Source organism: Phaseolus vulgaris, chromosome 7 (genome assembly GCF_051622355.1).
Source record: "Phaseolus vulgaris cultivar YP4 chromosome 7, ASM5162235v1, whole genome shotgun sequence".
In the NCBI taxonomy this organism is placed as follows: domain Eukaryota; kingdom Viridiplantae; phylum Streptophyta; class Magnoliopsida; order Fabales; family Fabaceae; genus Phaseolus; species Phaseolus vulgaris.
Genome location: NC_143504.1, coordinates 42,449,376 through 42,467,683, shown reverse-complemented (window position 1 = coordinate 42,467,683; position 18,308 = coordinate 42,449,376). Strand labels below are relative to the sequence as shown.

Sequence of the window (18,308 nt, the reverse complement as noted above, 5' to 3'; positions counted from 1 at the left end):
GTGGGTGTAAAATGGAGTAAGGTGTCAAAATATTATTAATATATATATATATATATATTATTTGGTTGTCTGCTCTATTTTGTTTCATCAATGCTCTTTTTTTTCATTCTGTGGTCGCTTTCATTTTGTTATGCTTAGTATATACAGCAATAAACCATCATTTTGTGTGTTTGGTAGGATATTTTATGAGCTAGTTTGACCCATTAATCTAAACAATTTCTAAAATAAAATAAATATATAAGTAAGCTTTTAATAATTAAAAAATATTTTAAGCCTTTCTTAAACATTTAAATAAAAACGTTAAACTAGTCTGAATGTTAATGAATCAATGTTTATGTTTTCCTTTTTATAAAATAATTATAAAGATTATGACGAAAAATGTTCTTCAGGAATATGGTAAAATAAATAACCGGATTAAGAATTATCTTTGTTGACGTCATAAATTTAAGAAATTATCCTCTTTTATCTAACGGTAGTTTTTTCTTACACCCCTATATTTTTCTTCTTGCACTTCCATAAAGTTATACAAAGACAAAATTGTTCTTATTATTTTTTAAAAACCTTAAAATGCTTTAAACTTAAACTATTCTTTTCTTTTTCATTTTCTTTTGAAAAACACTGCAGCATCGTTCCATTCCTCTCTAGTGGACTTCATTGCCTCTCACTGACTCCATTCTTCTTTTAGCGACACTGTTTCATCTCGTATTTCTGTTGGTGGTTTAGGGTGGTGTCTCGGAAACTTGGTGGGAGAAGAGTAGTTTCTCTAGAAGGTAAGTAAATTTTTTGTTTTTTTGATATGCAGTTTCATTTTTTTTTTTCAGATTTTCGTTTTCGTAGTTCATACATATTATTCTGGACAATACAATCTGATAGTTTTATGAAATATAGAATCCATATTTATTTCTTTGCATTCTGGATTATGGAATCTGGAAAAATTTTGGAATGGCGCTTCTGGTAAAATTTCGAATCCACCAATCCGTAATTCAAAATATGTATTTTGAATTCAAAAATCCATTATTCAAAAAAACGCATTCCAGATCCACCAATCTGTAACATAAATTATGCTTCCGGATTCAGCAATTTGAAAATCAACAATTTATGCAAAATTTGCTTCTGGAACATCCCTCATCCGAAAAACAAAATGATTCAGTTCCAGATTGATGAATCAGTAGCACACTTCTAGATCCTGATTTTCGATAACCATAAAAACGTCATAATCATCAATGCTCATAAAAAAAACTTAATTCTTACCTCTAAATAGATGACTTTTATTAAAACAAAAGCTTTTCAATTATTTTCCTTGCTGCTCCATTGAATGGGTGTTTCTTTCTATACCCCATCAATGTTCTTCTTACACCCCACCTAATTTGTTCTCATCTCATAAATGTTCTTTTAAAAACACATTCCAGAAAAATTATTTTAAAAAATACATTCCAAATCACATATATATATTCTAGAAATTTTATTCTATTTTTTCTAAAATATATTTTATGAATTACAAAAAATATGTTAAAAAAAAGCTTCAAAAAAGATAATCCAAAAGTCATTTAAAAGAAGGTTAAAACAGTCCTTTTGAAAATTAATAGGATATGGGAAAGATTTTGGTAATAATTTCATTTTACTTTAAATTTTCTTATAATACTCCTATAAATTAACATAGTGTGTTCAAGTGCGGAAATTCTTTCACAAACATTTTAATATAACTTTCAATAGTTTTTTTGTGTGGATGCATAAATCATATGTGAACTTTTAATGCCAAGCTCTCAGAAATCTTAAGGTACGTGTGATGTAATAAAAAGAGAAAAATATGAAGAGAACAAGGTGTTAAAAAGCATTCTCATCACTTGAAATATGACCTGTGCAAGTGCCTTGACACTCAATGGAAGCAACATTATAAAATTTCAGCATTCAATTTGAGATGCTAATCTATTGAATCAGAGAAACAAGAACTAGCATGGCCACTGTCACAGCAATGGGAAATTGAAAGTCATATCATACACAATGACAAGTTTCAAATTGTAACACTGACAAGTTTAGCCATTGAAACGAACTAAAATTCTTACTCAGAAAAATAAAATGTTCGCTAACCGAGCTTCATTACTCAGCTGTAACTAACTTAAACTGTTACAAGGGCATGCCACTGCCAATGTCTAAGGTTTTTGGGCACTCCTCTTCAAATCCTCATTTTCTTTGCAGACAATGTCAAGTCGAGACTGGAGAATGTTAATCATCGCTTGAGCGCTCATCATCTCAAACCTCATTGTCTCCTTTTCGACTCCAAGCTTATGGACCTCACTCTGCAAGTTCTTGATGAACTTGGCAGAGCTTGGAGGCATGGATGCCTCCAGGTTTTCGGCCTCAAAATCCGGTGCCTTAACCAAAGCAAGGCTTTCCTTAGATTCAAGGGACTCTTGCAGGGAAAACTCCACCAGTGCAGACAGAAAATGTTTTTTCGGTGCAGTGTTGGTGGTGGCGGCACCAGCAGTGGTGGTTGGGAGTGTTGTTGCTGCAGTTGTTACTGTAGAGGAGCATGGATCCTGGCTGGCTCGGATTGTATCTCCAGTAACATTAGAGTGGTTGGAGTTCAAGTTATGCCGCCTTCGTTTGTATATTTGAGAGAAAGGCTTTGGATTGTCTGTTTGAGGTGAAGGGTACTCATCCACTTGCTTACAATTATTATCATCCTTTTCAGGAGATGGATACTCAGCCATGCTTTCCCTCTTGCACACAGCTAGAAGATTTTGAGTCTCTATAGGAAGCTTGTTCACGTCAAACGGAGCCTTATTGTGGGATTGAGTGTCCTACAATAGAGCACAACCAAATGTGAAGCCAGTGAATAGTACATAAAACAGAATCAATAACTTTAGAACATCAAATTTCAGATCCAAATTGAAGATTTTGAATAGTGAAGGGTTGCTACAATTGCCACACATCAAGACTTCATAAAATAAAAGCTGTATTGTACTGTAATAATAAGAACTTAGAACTATATCTTTGCAATACAAAGCATATGCTTGAAAAGATATTACAAATAAACTTCCACCATCCACAATTGAGTCAATCGTCTTTTAATATGTTGTTAAAACTGAAAATCTTAAGAAGCAAGAAAGACTACTAAAACACATACTGAAAATAAATATTTGATGAGTTTAGTTTTGTTCACCAAAATCGAAGAAGCTAAAACTTCTACTAATAAAATCAACAGCACCATCAACAGGTTGCTGAATAAGCAATTCCAAATTACCCCATCCATAAAAATTGTCACCGTATAACGGTAACTTCCAACCGAGAGAGGAGGAAAACCAAATGATTTTGAATTCAGTGCCATGCATCACACCCTAGAATGCAAAACATGGTAAAGTCAAAAGAATTTCCAGACCTCTATAAGTTTCCACCTACCGTCAACTTAGAGCTTTTATCTTTCCTAATTATTATAATTCAGTTTTGGATGTCCTTGTATAGCATCTCCAGCAGACAATATTATGCCTTTTGCAAATAATATACTTCAGCTAGAGATGTACGTGGATAGAAGCTTTTGAACTCTCATGGTTTCCAATTAGAGAAAGTGAAAAAGTGAAGATCATAATATAACACAAGTTGCATTATTTAGGTATCTTGGATCCATCATACCAAGTAACATAAATAACAGAGATGCAATTCCTAGAGTTTAAGATAAGTGAACATAACAAAACTCACGATTCAAATGTTATTTTGCAATTGAAAGGTGACTACGGCTGTTTCACTATACTATATGTTGCCATGTTGGGAGCTTTTGAAACTACAGGAATTTAGGTAGAGAAGGAATGACAAAGAGAACAGTAATAAAATATTGATTGATATATGATGTGTAATGATACGGTATGACTAAAGCGTACACTCATTAATTAGTACTAGACTCCTAATCAAATCAAATAAGAAATATAATGAAATCTAGAAACCAGTTTTAAAAGGGTGCTAGGAAGATTTCTTGTCCTGTGGAATCCTTAGGCTTAAAGCAAATATATTTCCTATTGGAGATCCCACATCGACTAGAGATTAGAGCATGTCCTAGTATATAAGTGGGTGCAAACCTCACCTTATAAGCCGGTTTTATGGGGTTGAGTTAGGCTTAAAATTCATTTCATAATTTGGTATCAGAGTCATTTTTGAGCCTATCCTAACGAATGTTTGTTGGGCTTATCAGGCCATCTCCTATTGGACCGTTATCGGACCACCCATAATATGTTATCCCACACACGAATTATCACTCTCGGCGTGAGGAGGTGTGTTGGAGATCCCACATCGACTAAAGATAAGGACATTTCATTGTATATAAGTGGGTGCAAACCTCACCTTATAAGCCGGTTTTATGAAGTTGAGTTAGGCTTAAAGTCTACTTATTAATACTTCCGAATACATAATTCCCACAGATCCACAACCTTCCTTATTACACACACAAACTGTAGAGTCCTTTCTAATATACCGAAAGAAGGATTATAGTGAGCTCAATATTCAACCAATGGCCTTTCACATCTCAAACACTTCAGATTTTGTCTCATCTAAAGTTTTCTTTGTTCCTGGATTTTCAGCAACCACTGTACCAAAGCCTTAAAAGTCTTTACTTAGCATGACCCTTAACCTCCCAGCACAAAGACATGCAAAACCTTACTAGTAATTAGAGAAGAGAGGAAGGACTGAATTGTTGAAAATTGTTTCTCTTGATTGAAAGGTAGAAAATTTAATACATAGATATAAATCGAAGTGAGGCTAATCTAATCAAGGAAATAAGGAACCAAATCACAAATTAAAATTGTACATAGTTTGATAAGGGTGTTACAATAGTTCTGGGAATTTTAGTTCTAGGAATTCCTCACAAATGAAGAACTATGGAAGGAAATAGGGAATTCTCAGATGAAGAAAGAATCCCCAAGTTTTCTTACTGAGAAACAGAGGTACCAAAATTTTGTTACAAGATGATTGATTACCCAACTATTCAATCATTTTCCCTGTATGTAGTTGAAGAGTAACTATAGTAATGCACTCTCCAACAATTCAGTTGGGTCAGCCCTCAACTATTACAATTTTCTATTTACCCTTTCTTTTCTATCATTAACCACCCTTGAAAGCATTTGTCCTCAAGGATGCAAGGAAGGATATCTCCTCTAAAGATCATAGTAAAACTTGCACATGGCATCCTGTGGAAGTTGATCTTTCCACTTTACCAAAAATCTAGTCATAGTCCAATTCTTCCTCTTGACAAATCATCCTATTCAAAATAGTATTATGTTCACATGAACCAAAACTTGCATCAATGTTGGAAGGAATATAAGTAGCAATGACCACAGATCCTACATGTTTTCCTGAGACATGAAAAACATTATAAATTATGAACCCAACGAGAAGATCAATTCAATAAGCCATAACACCAGGACGATCTAACACTTTGAAGGGCCCATATAACTTAAGTGTCAATTGAGCATTAACCCAATGAGAAATAGATCTTTGACGATAGAGATGGAACTTAACGTAACTAAATCCCCTGTGTGAAATTGTCTATCCACCAACTATTTCATTCGATCTTGAAACTCTACCTTTGTTATTGATCATGCAACCACAATTTTTACTTTTTACACCTCCAAGTCATCAAGTTTCAAACTAAGAACATGCAATATCCTAAGATAGATCTTCTATCTATATCAACCATTCATATTCTATGGCTATGCATGCTTTCATGGGTAATTTCTCTCTCTAGACTTGTCATGAAGTGTTGGAAGTCCTGTTTACTATTAGATGTCTTACACATTGAAAATGTTGTCAAAATTGCGAGTAAACTCCCAAACTCGTGCAATCCTGCAAATACAGAGGAGCTCATGACTTGATGCATATGCCAAGTCGAGGAGGGGAGCACAAATTGTTGCGAGATCATGACGTTGATCGCTGAATCATGGGATCGTGCACCATGTTGATCCTTCCGTCTTGAGAAGATAGGGTTTGATGGCCCATTGTTGGTTAAAAGGCGACCCGACCCTACCTAAATCAAAGCCCAACACTTGTGCCATTTGACCCTTTTATTCTGCTAGGGTTCTTATAATTCACAAATCAGAAATGAAGGAGACTTGTGAGGCATACACACTTCTTGATGTTGACGTTATCGTTGTTGTCGAAAAACTATCACTTTTATCATTGATAGCCACAATACACTCATGATTCTCCCATCGCCACTAGTTTCACCATTGTTGGCATCAAAACACTCACAACCATCATGGTAAATGATGCTTTCACAGTTATTGACACTCGCTCTTTGTTTCAGTCGCTTTGTTATGCTCACTCTCTGTTGTGCTTTGTCTTTGCTTCTATTATCTGTATACTCCTAACTCTTATGAGTCAAGTTAAGAATTTTTATCCCCCTTTTCGATCCTATTATGATTCTCGAGTTTGACAACATTGCACATTGATGCCTTCAGTATATTTGGGCTCTCCTTTGCTTCCTGTCCAATGATTCTACTCCATGGACATTGTAGATGGTTATGGTTTACCGTCTAGCATGATTGTCTCTCTAAGAAGATCAAGGATGTGTTTTCTTTTCTCTGAGAGATGAAGATGATATTTCTAGACTAGGCAACTTTTATTTCAAGAATATACTTCAAAATTCTAAACGAAGTTTCTAACCTCTCTCTCAGCATTTGGTTTTCAACTTCATTGTCTACAACAATCATATCATCAATATTCAGCATACTTTGTGAAGAAAGTGTGGTCACCTTGACTCCCCTTGTACCCTTAAGATAGCCTAGCTAGGGTGAATCTCCCAAACCAAGCATGCAAAGAAAAAGTGTCTTACCTATATACACCTTCCTTCCTCCATTACTAACCTACTAGGATCTCCATATGCGCCTCCTCCTCCAAGTCTCCATGCATAAATGCATTTTTTTAGAACATAATGGTGTAGATCTCATCCAAAGTGAGCTACCAATGAGAGAGTAATGTTAATGGTATTCATCTTTGTAAATGAACAAATGTCTTCTCATAGTCTATTCCATATGTTTGAGTATGCCTATTTTCCAACCAACCTCCCTTGTATCAACCCAATATACCATCAAATTGATATTTATGTGTATATCCATCTAATTCCACATATCTTCATTCATGACTCGACACAATTTTCATCCTCTAGGAATCTTGAACAACTTTGGAAATCCCAATAATAGTTGAAACAAAGCACTAATGTTGTATAGAAAGAGGATTAGTATATACAAAAATGAGATATAGAATACTTGCCTCAAGAACACTTTTCTTTCCAAAAAAAATCATTAATATCACGTGGTCTTTTCCTTCTTAGATACTAGTGTTGGTAGTATTTGTCAATATTATTTGCTTCATTTGGTACTTATACTAGTCCCATGTTCTATACAGCAACTGCTTCTTCGGGATCTGCAATTGATTCTTCAATAGCAACTTCTTCATAAGGAGTCAACTTTACCATATTATCCTACGTAAGGAGAGAGCGCGAAATCTTTGAGATTTAGTTTCCCGATGACTCTCCACTTGAATACGAGAACCAATGTAAAAGACAACTTTGTAGGTAACATCCATGGTAAAACAATCACAAAGGCATGAAAAGTCTAGGGATTATAACACTTGTATCCCTTTTTGTTAGATGCATACCCAATGAAAACAGACTTAACAGCCAAGGTTCTAACATTGCAATGATTGTGGTTGTAAACATAGTACAATCAAACATGAGTTGGAACTCTTCGTGCCACTGTTAGCATGTCATAACTATGATGACAACCAAACTTCAACAATAAATCAATCTTAACAAGACAATTCTCCTAGTACGATCATTAGTTAGATCGATCATGAAGGTGGTAGACAGTGTCGGATCTTAGTAGGGAGGGGCCATGACTTAATCCCCCCCCCCCCCCCCCCTCCCAATTTTTTTAAAAGAATATACATATATGTATGCCTCAATTATTTTTTAAATAAAAATATTTATTTTTGATGTGGCAACAGAGGAGGTCAAAGGTACCAATAGTGCTACCTTACCGGTTTACACTTCTAAGGGCACATTGAATGTGCCAAAAAAATCATGCAATGAAGGTAGGTAAGATTTGAATACTTAAGTAGGGCCTTCAAATCAGGAAATTTTATACGAACTTGAAAATCTAGAAGAAAGAATAAATGTTTTGCTTGATACTTATACACAAGATCCAAATAAGATAACCCAAACTAAGGAAACAAGACAAATTTTGTACATAATCAACACCCTAATTTTAGAAATTACAATCACAATCACAATCCTACTTAATTACAAACCATATGTTATCATATTGTTAGGAAGGAAGATATTGCGCCTAAAGCCCTATTACTATATTAGAGAACAAAAGTCCAATAATTGTAATTTTGGGGAGAAGTCTAATAGAATGTAATAAGAAGTGGATTTTGAGCCTAACTCAACCTTATAAAACCGGCTTATAAGGTGAGGTTTGCACTCACGTATATACTATGAAATGTCCTAATCTCTAGTTGATGTGGGATCTTCAACACACACCCCTCAAGCCGAGAGTGGCAACTCGTGCGTGAAACTATATATTTATGGGTAGTCCAATAGTGGTCTTATAGAACAGTTAAGCAAAGGAGAGTAATAAATACATTGTGAGAAGAACGAGAAAGGAGGTTCATTTTTGTAGATTGAGTTTTACCTCTTTCTGAAAGAAGAAATCCTTGGTCAAGGGGAAACCTAGGAGGAAATTGTGTCCTCCTATCTCTTTTCTTTCCTTTTTTTCAATAAAACTCTTTTTTTCTTACTTTATCCAATGCCTAGTTCCTAACAAATTGGTCCGACCTACCGAATCCCAATTGGAGAGAAATGGATCAAGATGAAGCCAAATTCACAACTTTGGAATCCTCAATAGAAAAACTGAAGAGGACAACCAACAATCAATGAGTGCATTGCTAAAAACAAGAAGAGTGTAGAAGACATCAATGACATAAAAGGAGATACTCAAAATATGGATGGAAACAGGTCATTGGCCTTGAAGAGGGTGAGAACAATGACAAAATATAACAAAAGAAATGGGGGGATGATGACCTTCTATGAATCAAAAGAAGCTCCACACACGTGGGTTAAGAAGTTGGAGTTACCTACCTTCAAAGGAAAGACCCAATTGGTTGCATCACAAGGGTGAAAATTTATTTAGGTCCAACAACTAAAGCAATAGAGAAATATCACAATCATTAGTATGGAAGGAAATGTAGTACATTGGTACCAATGTTGGCACAAGGTTTCCCAGAATCCTTCTTGGGAGGAATTGACCACAATGCTATTAAGGAGGTTTCAAGGTTGAAGAAGGGGTTCAATCTATAAGAGATAGGTAGCATTGAGTCAAAACACAAGTGTTTATATGTTCATGAGTTTGAGTTGTTGGTTGCTTAAGCTCCGTCTACAACAAATGAGCAAATGTTGGGGAATTTTTCTGGCAGGGTTACATAAAACATTAGAAGGAAGGTGCGTTCACACAACCCAAAAGATTTTATGCAATATGAGGTTAGCTATTGATATTGAAGAAATAGTAAAGAATGAAAGAAATTTTAGGGATTTGCGGAATCGTTATAGAGGTACAAATCTCAAGTTTCGAGGAGGGGATGGAGTTGTGCCAAGAGGCTCCAAAAAAGGGCTCAAGGATTGTGATCCTGGTTGAAGATGAACAAATCACTAGGTTCAGCTCTTTGTGAAAGGAAAAATGCTTTGTGAAGGGAAACCCTTGGAGAAGAGAGGGCTCTCCTACTTGTTCTTTTCAATAAAAATATTTCTTTTCTTTCTCTTTTCAATTCTTGGTTCCTAACACATACAACCAAACCAATACCTCTAGCACACATGTTTGTTAAAGTCATTTAGGTAATTTGGTTTCATGATATTCCAAATTAGATACCTCAGGCTTCTTTATTGTGCCACCAACAAAAACATCATCTATCCATGCAAGAATCAAATTCGAAACTAACGAAGCCCTTAATGTGCTAATTGTAGATGGTATTAAAGCTTTTATGGAGTTTCTCCCTTCTATCAAGGAACAATTCCTCCCCAGTGTTCACTTATCCTAACCCAACCTAACTCCTACATAGGTACACCCTCACAAAGAAACCACAAAACTTCAAAGGATGTAAAACTGAAAAGGAGAGGTCCTATTGGTCACAAACTCACAATTAGGACTCTCAATGTTGGGCTTGTTGGTAGAGCTAAAAAAGGTTGTTCTTTGAATTTTTGCCACTATAAAAAATATGTGGACATTGACTCCAACGAAGCAAAATGGGTCTCTTTATTCATCCTCTATGACCAATTTGCATTAAGGTTGCGGAACCATGACCATTTGCTGTTAGAACTTCTGCAGCATCTTCTTCATCATTGCGTTGATGGAAACACCATGCCCAACTAAATCAATGGCCTTGGACAAAAGTGACAACCATATCTTGTTTTGTCTTTGGAAGGGTTCACACCTTCACAAAGAAGAGAATAGTCAGTGAAACAAATTATTTCCTACAAATGTACTCACAAAGAAGAGTAAAATATTTGGACATTGACTCCAATGGTGCAAAATCAGTCTCTTTATTCATCATCTATGGCCAACTTGTGGATTTAGGTTGCCGACCATGACCATTTGCTGTTAGAACTTTTGCTGCAACTTCTTTATCATTGTGTTGATGGCAACACCATACCCAACTAAATCAATGGCCTTGGAAAAAAGTGACAACCATATCTTGTTTTGTCTTTGAAAGGGTTTGTGCCTTCACAAAGGAGAGTAAAGTCAGTGAAACAAACAAATGTACTCACAAATTCAAGATCTTTCATTTTCACCTTTTTTTCAAGCTAAAATGGCCCTCTACTCTAAAATGAGTGCTTGCTCGTTTCTGTCCCATTGTCTTTGGAAGTTAATTGGTAGTTTAAAGAATCCCATGATCTTACACAGACTCATAAATAGCACATGTTTCCACAATGCCACTTCTACAACGGGCATCAAGAATTGCAACATCAAGGTCCAAAGTAAACACAAAAATAATGTTTTATGGATCTCCTGGTTCCTTATTTTGACTATAGGTTACGGACATTTGAACCACTTACACCACATGTAACCCAAACAGAGCTTGGTGCATCTTTGGAAACAAATTATGTTGGGTAAGTAATTATGTTTTTTCTCAAAAGCTCTCTTAGAAATATGGCAACAGTAAGCAGTTATTTATCCGAAATAAGATAAACCAAAAATGCAAAATTTGCTAGCTGAGTCACACTTTGTTCTTTAAACATTACTTATCTAAAAAATGCAAGCTTTCATGTTGCAAGATTCCTCTGAAGATGAATACATAAGTTAGAAAAAGCAATCACCTATTTCAGAAAGCTCAATGAACATTCAGCGCTCAAGATGAAAAATTGTTCCACTCAAGAATAGTTAAATTAAAAGAACAGAGAAAAAAAGAAGAGTTGTTCCACTTGAAAAATCAAACAGTATCTACTAAAATTTTATCATTGCATGGATTGATTTTCAATTCTTAAAATCTAGGTCAAATGAAAAAGGAATAGCAAAATCCATTAAATCAATTGATATTTTTTCATTGGAATTGAATAAACTGATATATATATATATATAAGACAAAAACCTAAAAAACCTTATAACTCATTGAATATATATTTTTTATTATGGAAAGAAAAAGAAAACATTAAGACGACAACGAAGAAAGCGGTGGAATACAAACGACAAAGAATCTACCAAGGGAAGAAAGGAGAAAAACGGACAAAATATTGAAGTAACGTGGGGAACATTCTTATTGCACATTTACAACTGATCAAAGTATTAAATTGAAGCGGACCAGATATCAATTCTACTATTTTTTTTCCTAAATATTATGGCAAAAAGGAAGATGAAATGAATTTTGAGAATAAAGATTCCTCCTTAACATAGAAGGCTAAAAAATGCAACAAAGCTACCCAATCCCTCGATAAAGTTTTTAACATTGAAGTTCAGTGTTATCATCAACTTTTCATATCTCCAATCATTTTTTAACAGTGTTGTTAAATGGTAGGACCATGTCGAATGGTGCAGCAGATGGTATGCCTATCACCATAGGCAATTTGTGAAGGGAGGTCTGCTATGGCAGCACCAGAGGCTGCTGCAATGGAGCATGTTTATATGGTAGAATTTTGGCCTTTTGTCAACCACCATTGATAACAGTGTTTTTTATAAATAAATATTCAACGGTTGCGCATAAATTAAATGTAAAGCATCAACAAATTTCCAATATAAATCCAAAAACTTTATCGTTAATAACATGCAGAATATACAACCGAAAAGTTAGGAGGGAGCTAACCTGTACAACACCATTTCTCCCTTCAGTGCATAAAACACCACCGTTGCCTTCAACAAGTGGTTGGTAGGCAACAGAGCCATTATACACGGGCTCTGCCCCTGGAATCATTCCAGATTCATCATTCCACTCTTCTTCAACAAAGGGTGCATATCGTTGTCCATTTGGAGGTCCTATGTTATTTTTGTGAAATACTCTACACAAGACATAGGCATCCTTCTCCATCCAGAAGAGAAATGCACAAAAATGATTAACCATGTGTAACACAATAACAATGTCCATAGTGCAGTACATAGCAAACTATTCTTTCGACATTTACTTAAGAACAAAGCCCAAAAACCCACAATTTTGGTTTGGGAACCACATAAAATAACTAAGCTAAGCTCCTTATTTTACCAACAAGAAAACAAGTAGAGCCCCCAGTTGCTGCATAGCACAAATTCATATAGTTTGGGGTCATCTCAGACTTCAATTTCTAAAATTAATTTTATAATCTCACCTGAGGCTGAGAGGATCCAGTCCCAGCCCTCTCTAGCTCCTCATCAACAAGTCTGTACTCATGCATAACCCAATTAGTCCTCTTTCCAACAGGAGCTCGGCCACTGTGAAACACCAAAGTTTTCTTCAATCCCACAGTCCTTTGATCATGTTTCACTGGTCGATCATTCCCAGTGGCTTTCCAATACCCTTTGTTGGTAGCCCTGTTCATCCTCCCACCATTTCCATATTTCTTGTCCAATGCACTAAAAAAATACCACTCCTGGTCCCTGGTCTTCAACCTCGACTTATCTAAACAAACATTCAACCCACCATCATTCACAGTAGTCAAAAATAAAAAACATCAGAAAACTGAAAAATATCCAGAAAATCCATTAAAGTGAAGCAGCTGAGAAACCAAACAAAACACACATCCCATTAAAATAAAACAGTAAAAATTCCAAATTTAAGCAAAGAAAAGTGAGAAACTTTAAATATTTAGGAAAAGGGAGTGACCTGCTAGGTCCCAGGGCTCGCTCCTGTATATATCCACTTCAGATATAGCATCAAATCGGAAGCTTTTGCCAGAAACCTTGCGCTTCAGGTAATAGATTACAAGCTCCTCGTCAGTTGGGTGGAACCTGAAACCAGGAGCAAGAGAAGTAGGTGGTGTAGCTGGTGCTGCTACTGGATTCACTGCAGTGGTGGCAGTGGTTGGTGGGGCTGGAAGGAACACAGTTTCGCGACCCATGTTGGTGGTGAAGGAGCAGCAAAAGGGGTGATGTGGAGGTGGATGGATATGGTGATTAGGGCTTCAGTGTTGAAGTTCCCTACGCCAAACGGAAAAGATGGGTCTTTGATTGAGGGTCAAGCAACAAAAGAGGGGTACCTTCAATGACAAGAAATTCTAACACTCTGTGGCTTCCAGGAATTTAGATTTTCTAATTTCTTTTTCTTTTATAACTTTTTCCAAAATGAAAATTAAGGTTGTCTTTGTGCTGTGCTATGTTGTGTTGCTGTTTCTTTTGAAACTCAACAACCCAAAAATAATCCAACCCTTTTTCTTTTGTTTGGATATTTTTTCTTTAGTTGGATTGCATTACTGCATATGAATAAATAATTAAATGTAGATATGGATTCAATGGGGCTTTTTGGGAAACCACATGATTGGGTTTTCTTTTTTCTCTTTTACCTATTTACTGCTATAGATTTTGGAAGTGAATAAATGATTCCATTATTTACTTCTTTTTATTCTCCTGAGAAAATAATTTGGGACCATCCTCAGGCACATTTCCCATCTGTGGCCCATCCTTGTCATTGTTATAATCCTGTTTGAGGACAAATGAGGATTGTGCTTCTCCTCACACCAATAATTCTAAGCCAAACAAACTATCTTCATACTTTCTCAAATTTCTATTCTATTCTTTTAGTTTTATGCATTCACTCAACTTTCATGTACACAATAAATAATGTACATTATATATTTTAATTATTTTTTGCACATTTTTTATTATTGGTTTTATAATAGGTAAAAAAACCAACCCACTATAATTATTTTGATGAGAAATTATACTTGTGTTTCATAACATTTATAGTTAATATTTTACAACTGTTTTTTTATGTACATGTTTGTTCATAAATTTAATATAAATTTTAGTGATATTTTTAATGTTAATAATGATTATTTTATTATCCTAAGAAAATAGTACAAGCATAGGTATTTATGTTTCCCCTTACATTATAAACATGGTTAAATAGATACATGTACTAATAAGAATATATTTGTATTACTATTAGTCATGATATACCTACTTAAATTTTTTTTCTGAATTATCCATGTCTAAATACTATTCATAAAGATAGGTAAATAATATATATAATAAAAGTTGAAAATTAAATTTCTCAACCATATTTGTGAGACTAATCTTTATATTTGTTGTTGGTTCTATGATTATAGAATGATTTTTTCTTACACTAAAAAATACCATAGTCATGTCACAAAACATATAGCAATGTCACTTAACAATAAATAAGGTAAATGTGATAACATATAACAATTTAAGCTAATAAGAAAGAAAAGAAATGTAATATCTTCTTGATAGTTAATAAGTAGGAAAGCACATCATTCATGTAAAAATATTTTATATACACATTCCTCATTATCCTAATATAAAAAATAATCACATTGAGATATATTGGAATACAAAATCAATTAATTGTCCATATAAAAATCAAACACACATTTAACCTCATTTTCTATGCATAAACTAATGAAGAGGGAATAAACTTGAATAGAAAAAACTTATTTTTCTCAGATAAAAAAAACAAATCATTTATTATTACTTTTTTCACCTCTCACAATTGTAATTACTCTCCATCCTTTTATAAATAATATTTCTCTCTCTTGTTAAGTTAAACACAACTGTCACACTTTCAATTAATTGCAAACAAAAATTAGTCACATGTATATCTTAAATGCACATTTAAACTAATTAATTAAGATGTAAGTATACATTAAATTTAATAATTAATTTTTAATGTATTTCAAATAATTATATTGAAGCAACATAAATAAATCATTACAACAAATAAATAAATATATATATATATATTATTTTAACTTTTTAATTTTTAAAAATAAATGTACCTGCACGACATTGCAAATTATTTATTTATTTATATATATATTAGTACTATTTATTTTTAATTAAATAAATTTGGATTAAATACTTAATTTCTAAAATATTGAAAGATTTACTATTTTACATGTAATTAATTTTTCATTTTGGGATTTAATCAATTGAGTCAAATACATTAATATAAATTGAATATATACAGAAGAAGTGTGAGTTTAATTTATTAATAAATTTATTTGTATTGAAAAATATTAAATGTTTTTTTAAAAATTCATTAAATGTTGAGTTATTAAAATAATAAAACGTCATTTAAATTATTTTTTAAGTTAAATATAATGGTTGATTTTATGACAAAGTATGTAACGGAATTAAGAATTCAATTTTTTTTGTGTTTTTCCCTATCTTAGTTGTCCATTTGTCCATTGAGGATATTATATTGGTTTTAAAGATAAGTTCAAATTAATTATATATAACTTTTGAAAACACATGTGCCATTTTTTTTATTTAATTCGTATGTAAAAGAAAAATTATGAATTGTTTAAACAACTTTTTTTTTTCTCTGGCTTGAATCTTTCTTTTTCTTCAAATTTTTTTCTCTTCCATTGGTAGTTTTGAGATCGAAGAATGTGATGATGTTCACGTTAAGGTTAAGATTGACTTGATGATAGATACAAAAATAAATAATGGTTTTACCAAAGAATATAGTTGTTTGAAATGGAGTGAAGGGAGTGATTAGAAATGGAGGTTATTTGATTTGATTTGTGAGATTTGATGTGGAAACGTGTGAGAATATGTTATCTCTTTCTTCATACCTTAAAATAAGGGATTAAAGGAAGAGTAGGAGAGTCACTATAAAAACGGTTCATTAATATTAATTTAAAAAATTAATAAATAATTTTATTTTTTAAATAATTCATATAAAATGACAAAAAACTCCATTGTACTAATAAAATGAAATATATGAAATAAGGGTAAAATCCGAAAAAAATTTGTTTACACCAGAAAATAGTTATAATGAGATTCTCCTTTATATATAGGTATAAATTTTATAAAGTTATGATAATTATTATATTACTCACATTTATATTTATATTCTTTCTTATATATTTTTTTTTAATTATCGCATAACTAAAACTATTTATGAAAAAATCTTTTAATTACAAATATTTTTAATAAGATTTTGAATAAAATAATATAAATATAGTAATCACAATAAAATCATTAGATAAAAACTAATTTTAAAGAAAAAAAATAGTCATTATATTAATTAAATTTAAAATTATTTTAGAGGCTAAAAAAACTATTAGTATTTAAAGTAGTTTCTAATATTAATAAATAGTTTCTAAATTGATATATAATTAGTTATCAAAATTTTAGCTACCAATCTTATAATCTAATTAGTTGTAGCTAAAATTTTGGTAACTAATTTAATTTAAAAATTATTTATTAATAAAAGAAACTACTTTAAATGTTAATAATATTTTTAATTTTTAAAATTTAATATAGTTAATATAGTAATTAATTATTTTTTATCTCTTAGCCTAAATGTAATGATTTTTCTTGTAGTGGATAGTGTTGATTATTTTATTTTATTTATAAAAGTTTTCATGTTAGGATCACTATACAACTTGACATCTGCCATCACATGAAAAAAGTATTATTAAAAGAAAATAAAAAAAAATATGGAAGGACTAGACCAAAACTCATATGTTAAGAAAAACAATAGTTAGACTATACATATTCATAAAGAATTCTAATAACAAATCATATGGAAACCTATTATACCAATAAAATGATTTTCTATGAATAAATCTTAAATTAGCCAACTTATCAGCACACGAATATGAGTAACTCTAAACATGATTTCCCCACAATAATTAAGACAAGTAGTTTATTGATAACGAAGCATCCACGGAACATTAGTCCTAGTAGTAAATGCAGCACAAACCAAAATCATATTCAAGTCATACATTAGTAAGCCTCATCTTTTGAGTTTACTCCATAGCATGTATAACTCCATAAAACTCAGGTCTTAACTTCAAGAAACACAAAGAAAGCATCAATAAACTTCCCCATACTCCCACGAAAAATACCTCCACAAGTAGCAAGACTGAGATATCCCCTAGCGGCCCCATTAGTGTTAATTTTAACCTAGTATGGTGAACTCCCATATCATTTTTCGTTGAAGCTTTAAACGAATTTCTTACTAGACAGGTTAAATCTTTAATTACTGAAATAGACCTAAAAACATTAATCTTATCCTGAAATCTAACATAATTTACACATACGTCATACTATCCAAATAGAAAAAGTTATCACAACAAGTTTAATCAATTTAACCAAAGGACTACTATCACTATTAATAAAAGAAAGAAAATCATGCTTATTAGAGGAATGAGAAGTACAAAAAATATGTCGAACTCATCCCAAATATACAAAGCATTAGAACATCCAAACAATAAATGTTGAATAGACTCATCGTGCTTTTCACAAAGCGTACACATAGAACATATATGCAAACTTTTATTTTGAATATGTTGATATGTAGGAAGTCACCCATGAAAAACTTTCCAAAGTATAGATTATTTTAAACAATATACAAATAAATATATATTACACAATTGTTCTAAATAAAAAAACTATCAATGTAAGACTAGTCCATTATAATTGACTATAAGAAGAATACTAATAGTGATTAATAATTGAATATTATTGTTTGAAAACATTTTCATTATATTTACTATATATCTTATTTTCATTTAGTATTCTTAGATGAAATGGATATAATCTTTGATTTGACTACAAATCGAACCCGAGTGTTTGAATTGGTAAGAAGTAATTCAAACCATCAAACTATTAAGGTGA

General features: G+C 32.6%; 1 protein-coding gene across 2 annotated transcripts; it reads right to left on the bottom strand.

The window, feature by feature from the left end:
* Window positions 1-1,891: 1,891 nt before the first annotated feature.
* Window positions 1,892-13,894, bottom strand: LOC137828589 (NAC domain containing protein 52). 2 transcript variants are annotated; one of them, XM_068635227.2, is made up of 4 exons: window positions 13,324-13,894; window positions 12,830-13,119; window positions 12,334-12,546; window positions 1,892-2,801 (listed from the first exon to the last, which is right to left on the bottom strand). In XM_068635227.2, the coding sequence occupies exons 1-4, from the start codon at window positions 13,556-13,558 to the stop codon at window positions 2,151-2,153; spliced, it is 1,389 nt and encodes a 462-aa protein (XP_068491328.2). In that variant the 5' UTR covers window positions 13,559-13,894; the 3' UTR covers window positions 1,892-2,150. The 2 variants fall into 2 exon arrangements, with proteins under 2 accessions (XP_068491328.2, XP_068491329.2); XM_068635228.2 differs by lacking the exon at window positions 12,334-12,546.
* Between the last annotated feature and the right edge of the window lie 4,414 nt (window positions 13,895-18,308).

Bases quoted from the DNA above. Each gene is read 5' to 3' on its own strand.
- LOC137828589 (XM_068635227.2), bottom strand. From the start codon at position 13,558: ATGGGTCGCGAAACTGTGTTCCTTCCAGCCCCACCAACCACTGCCACC. The intron at 12,547-12,829 runs GTGAGATTATAA...TGGATGGAGAAG, and splicing joins CTGGATCCTCTCAGCCTCAG to GATGCCTATGTCTTGTGTAG. The intron at 2,802-12,333 runs GTTAGCTCCCTC...GCTCTATTGTAG, and splicing joins GGAGAAATGGTGTTGTACAG to GACACTCAATCCCACAATAA.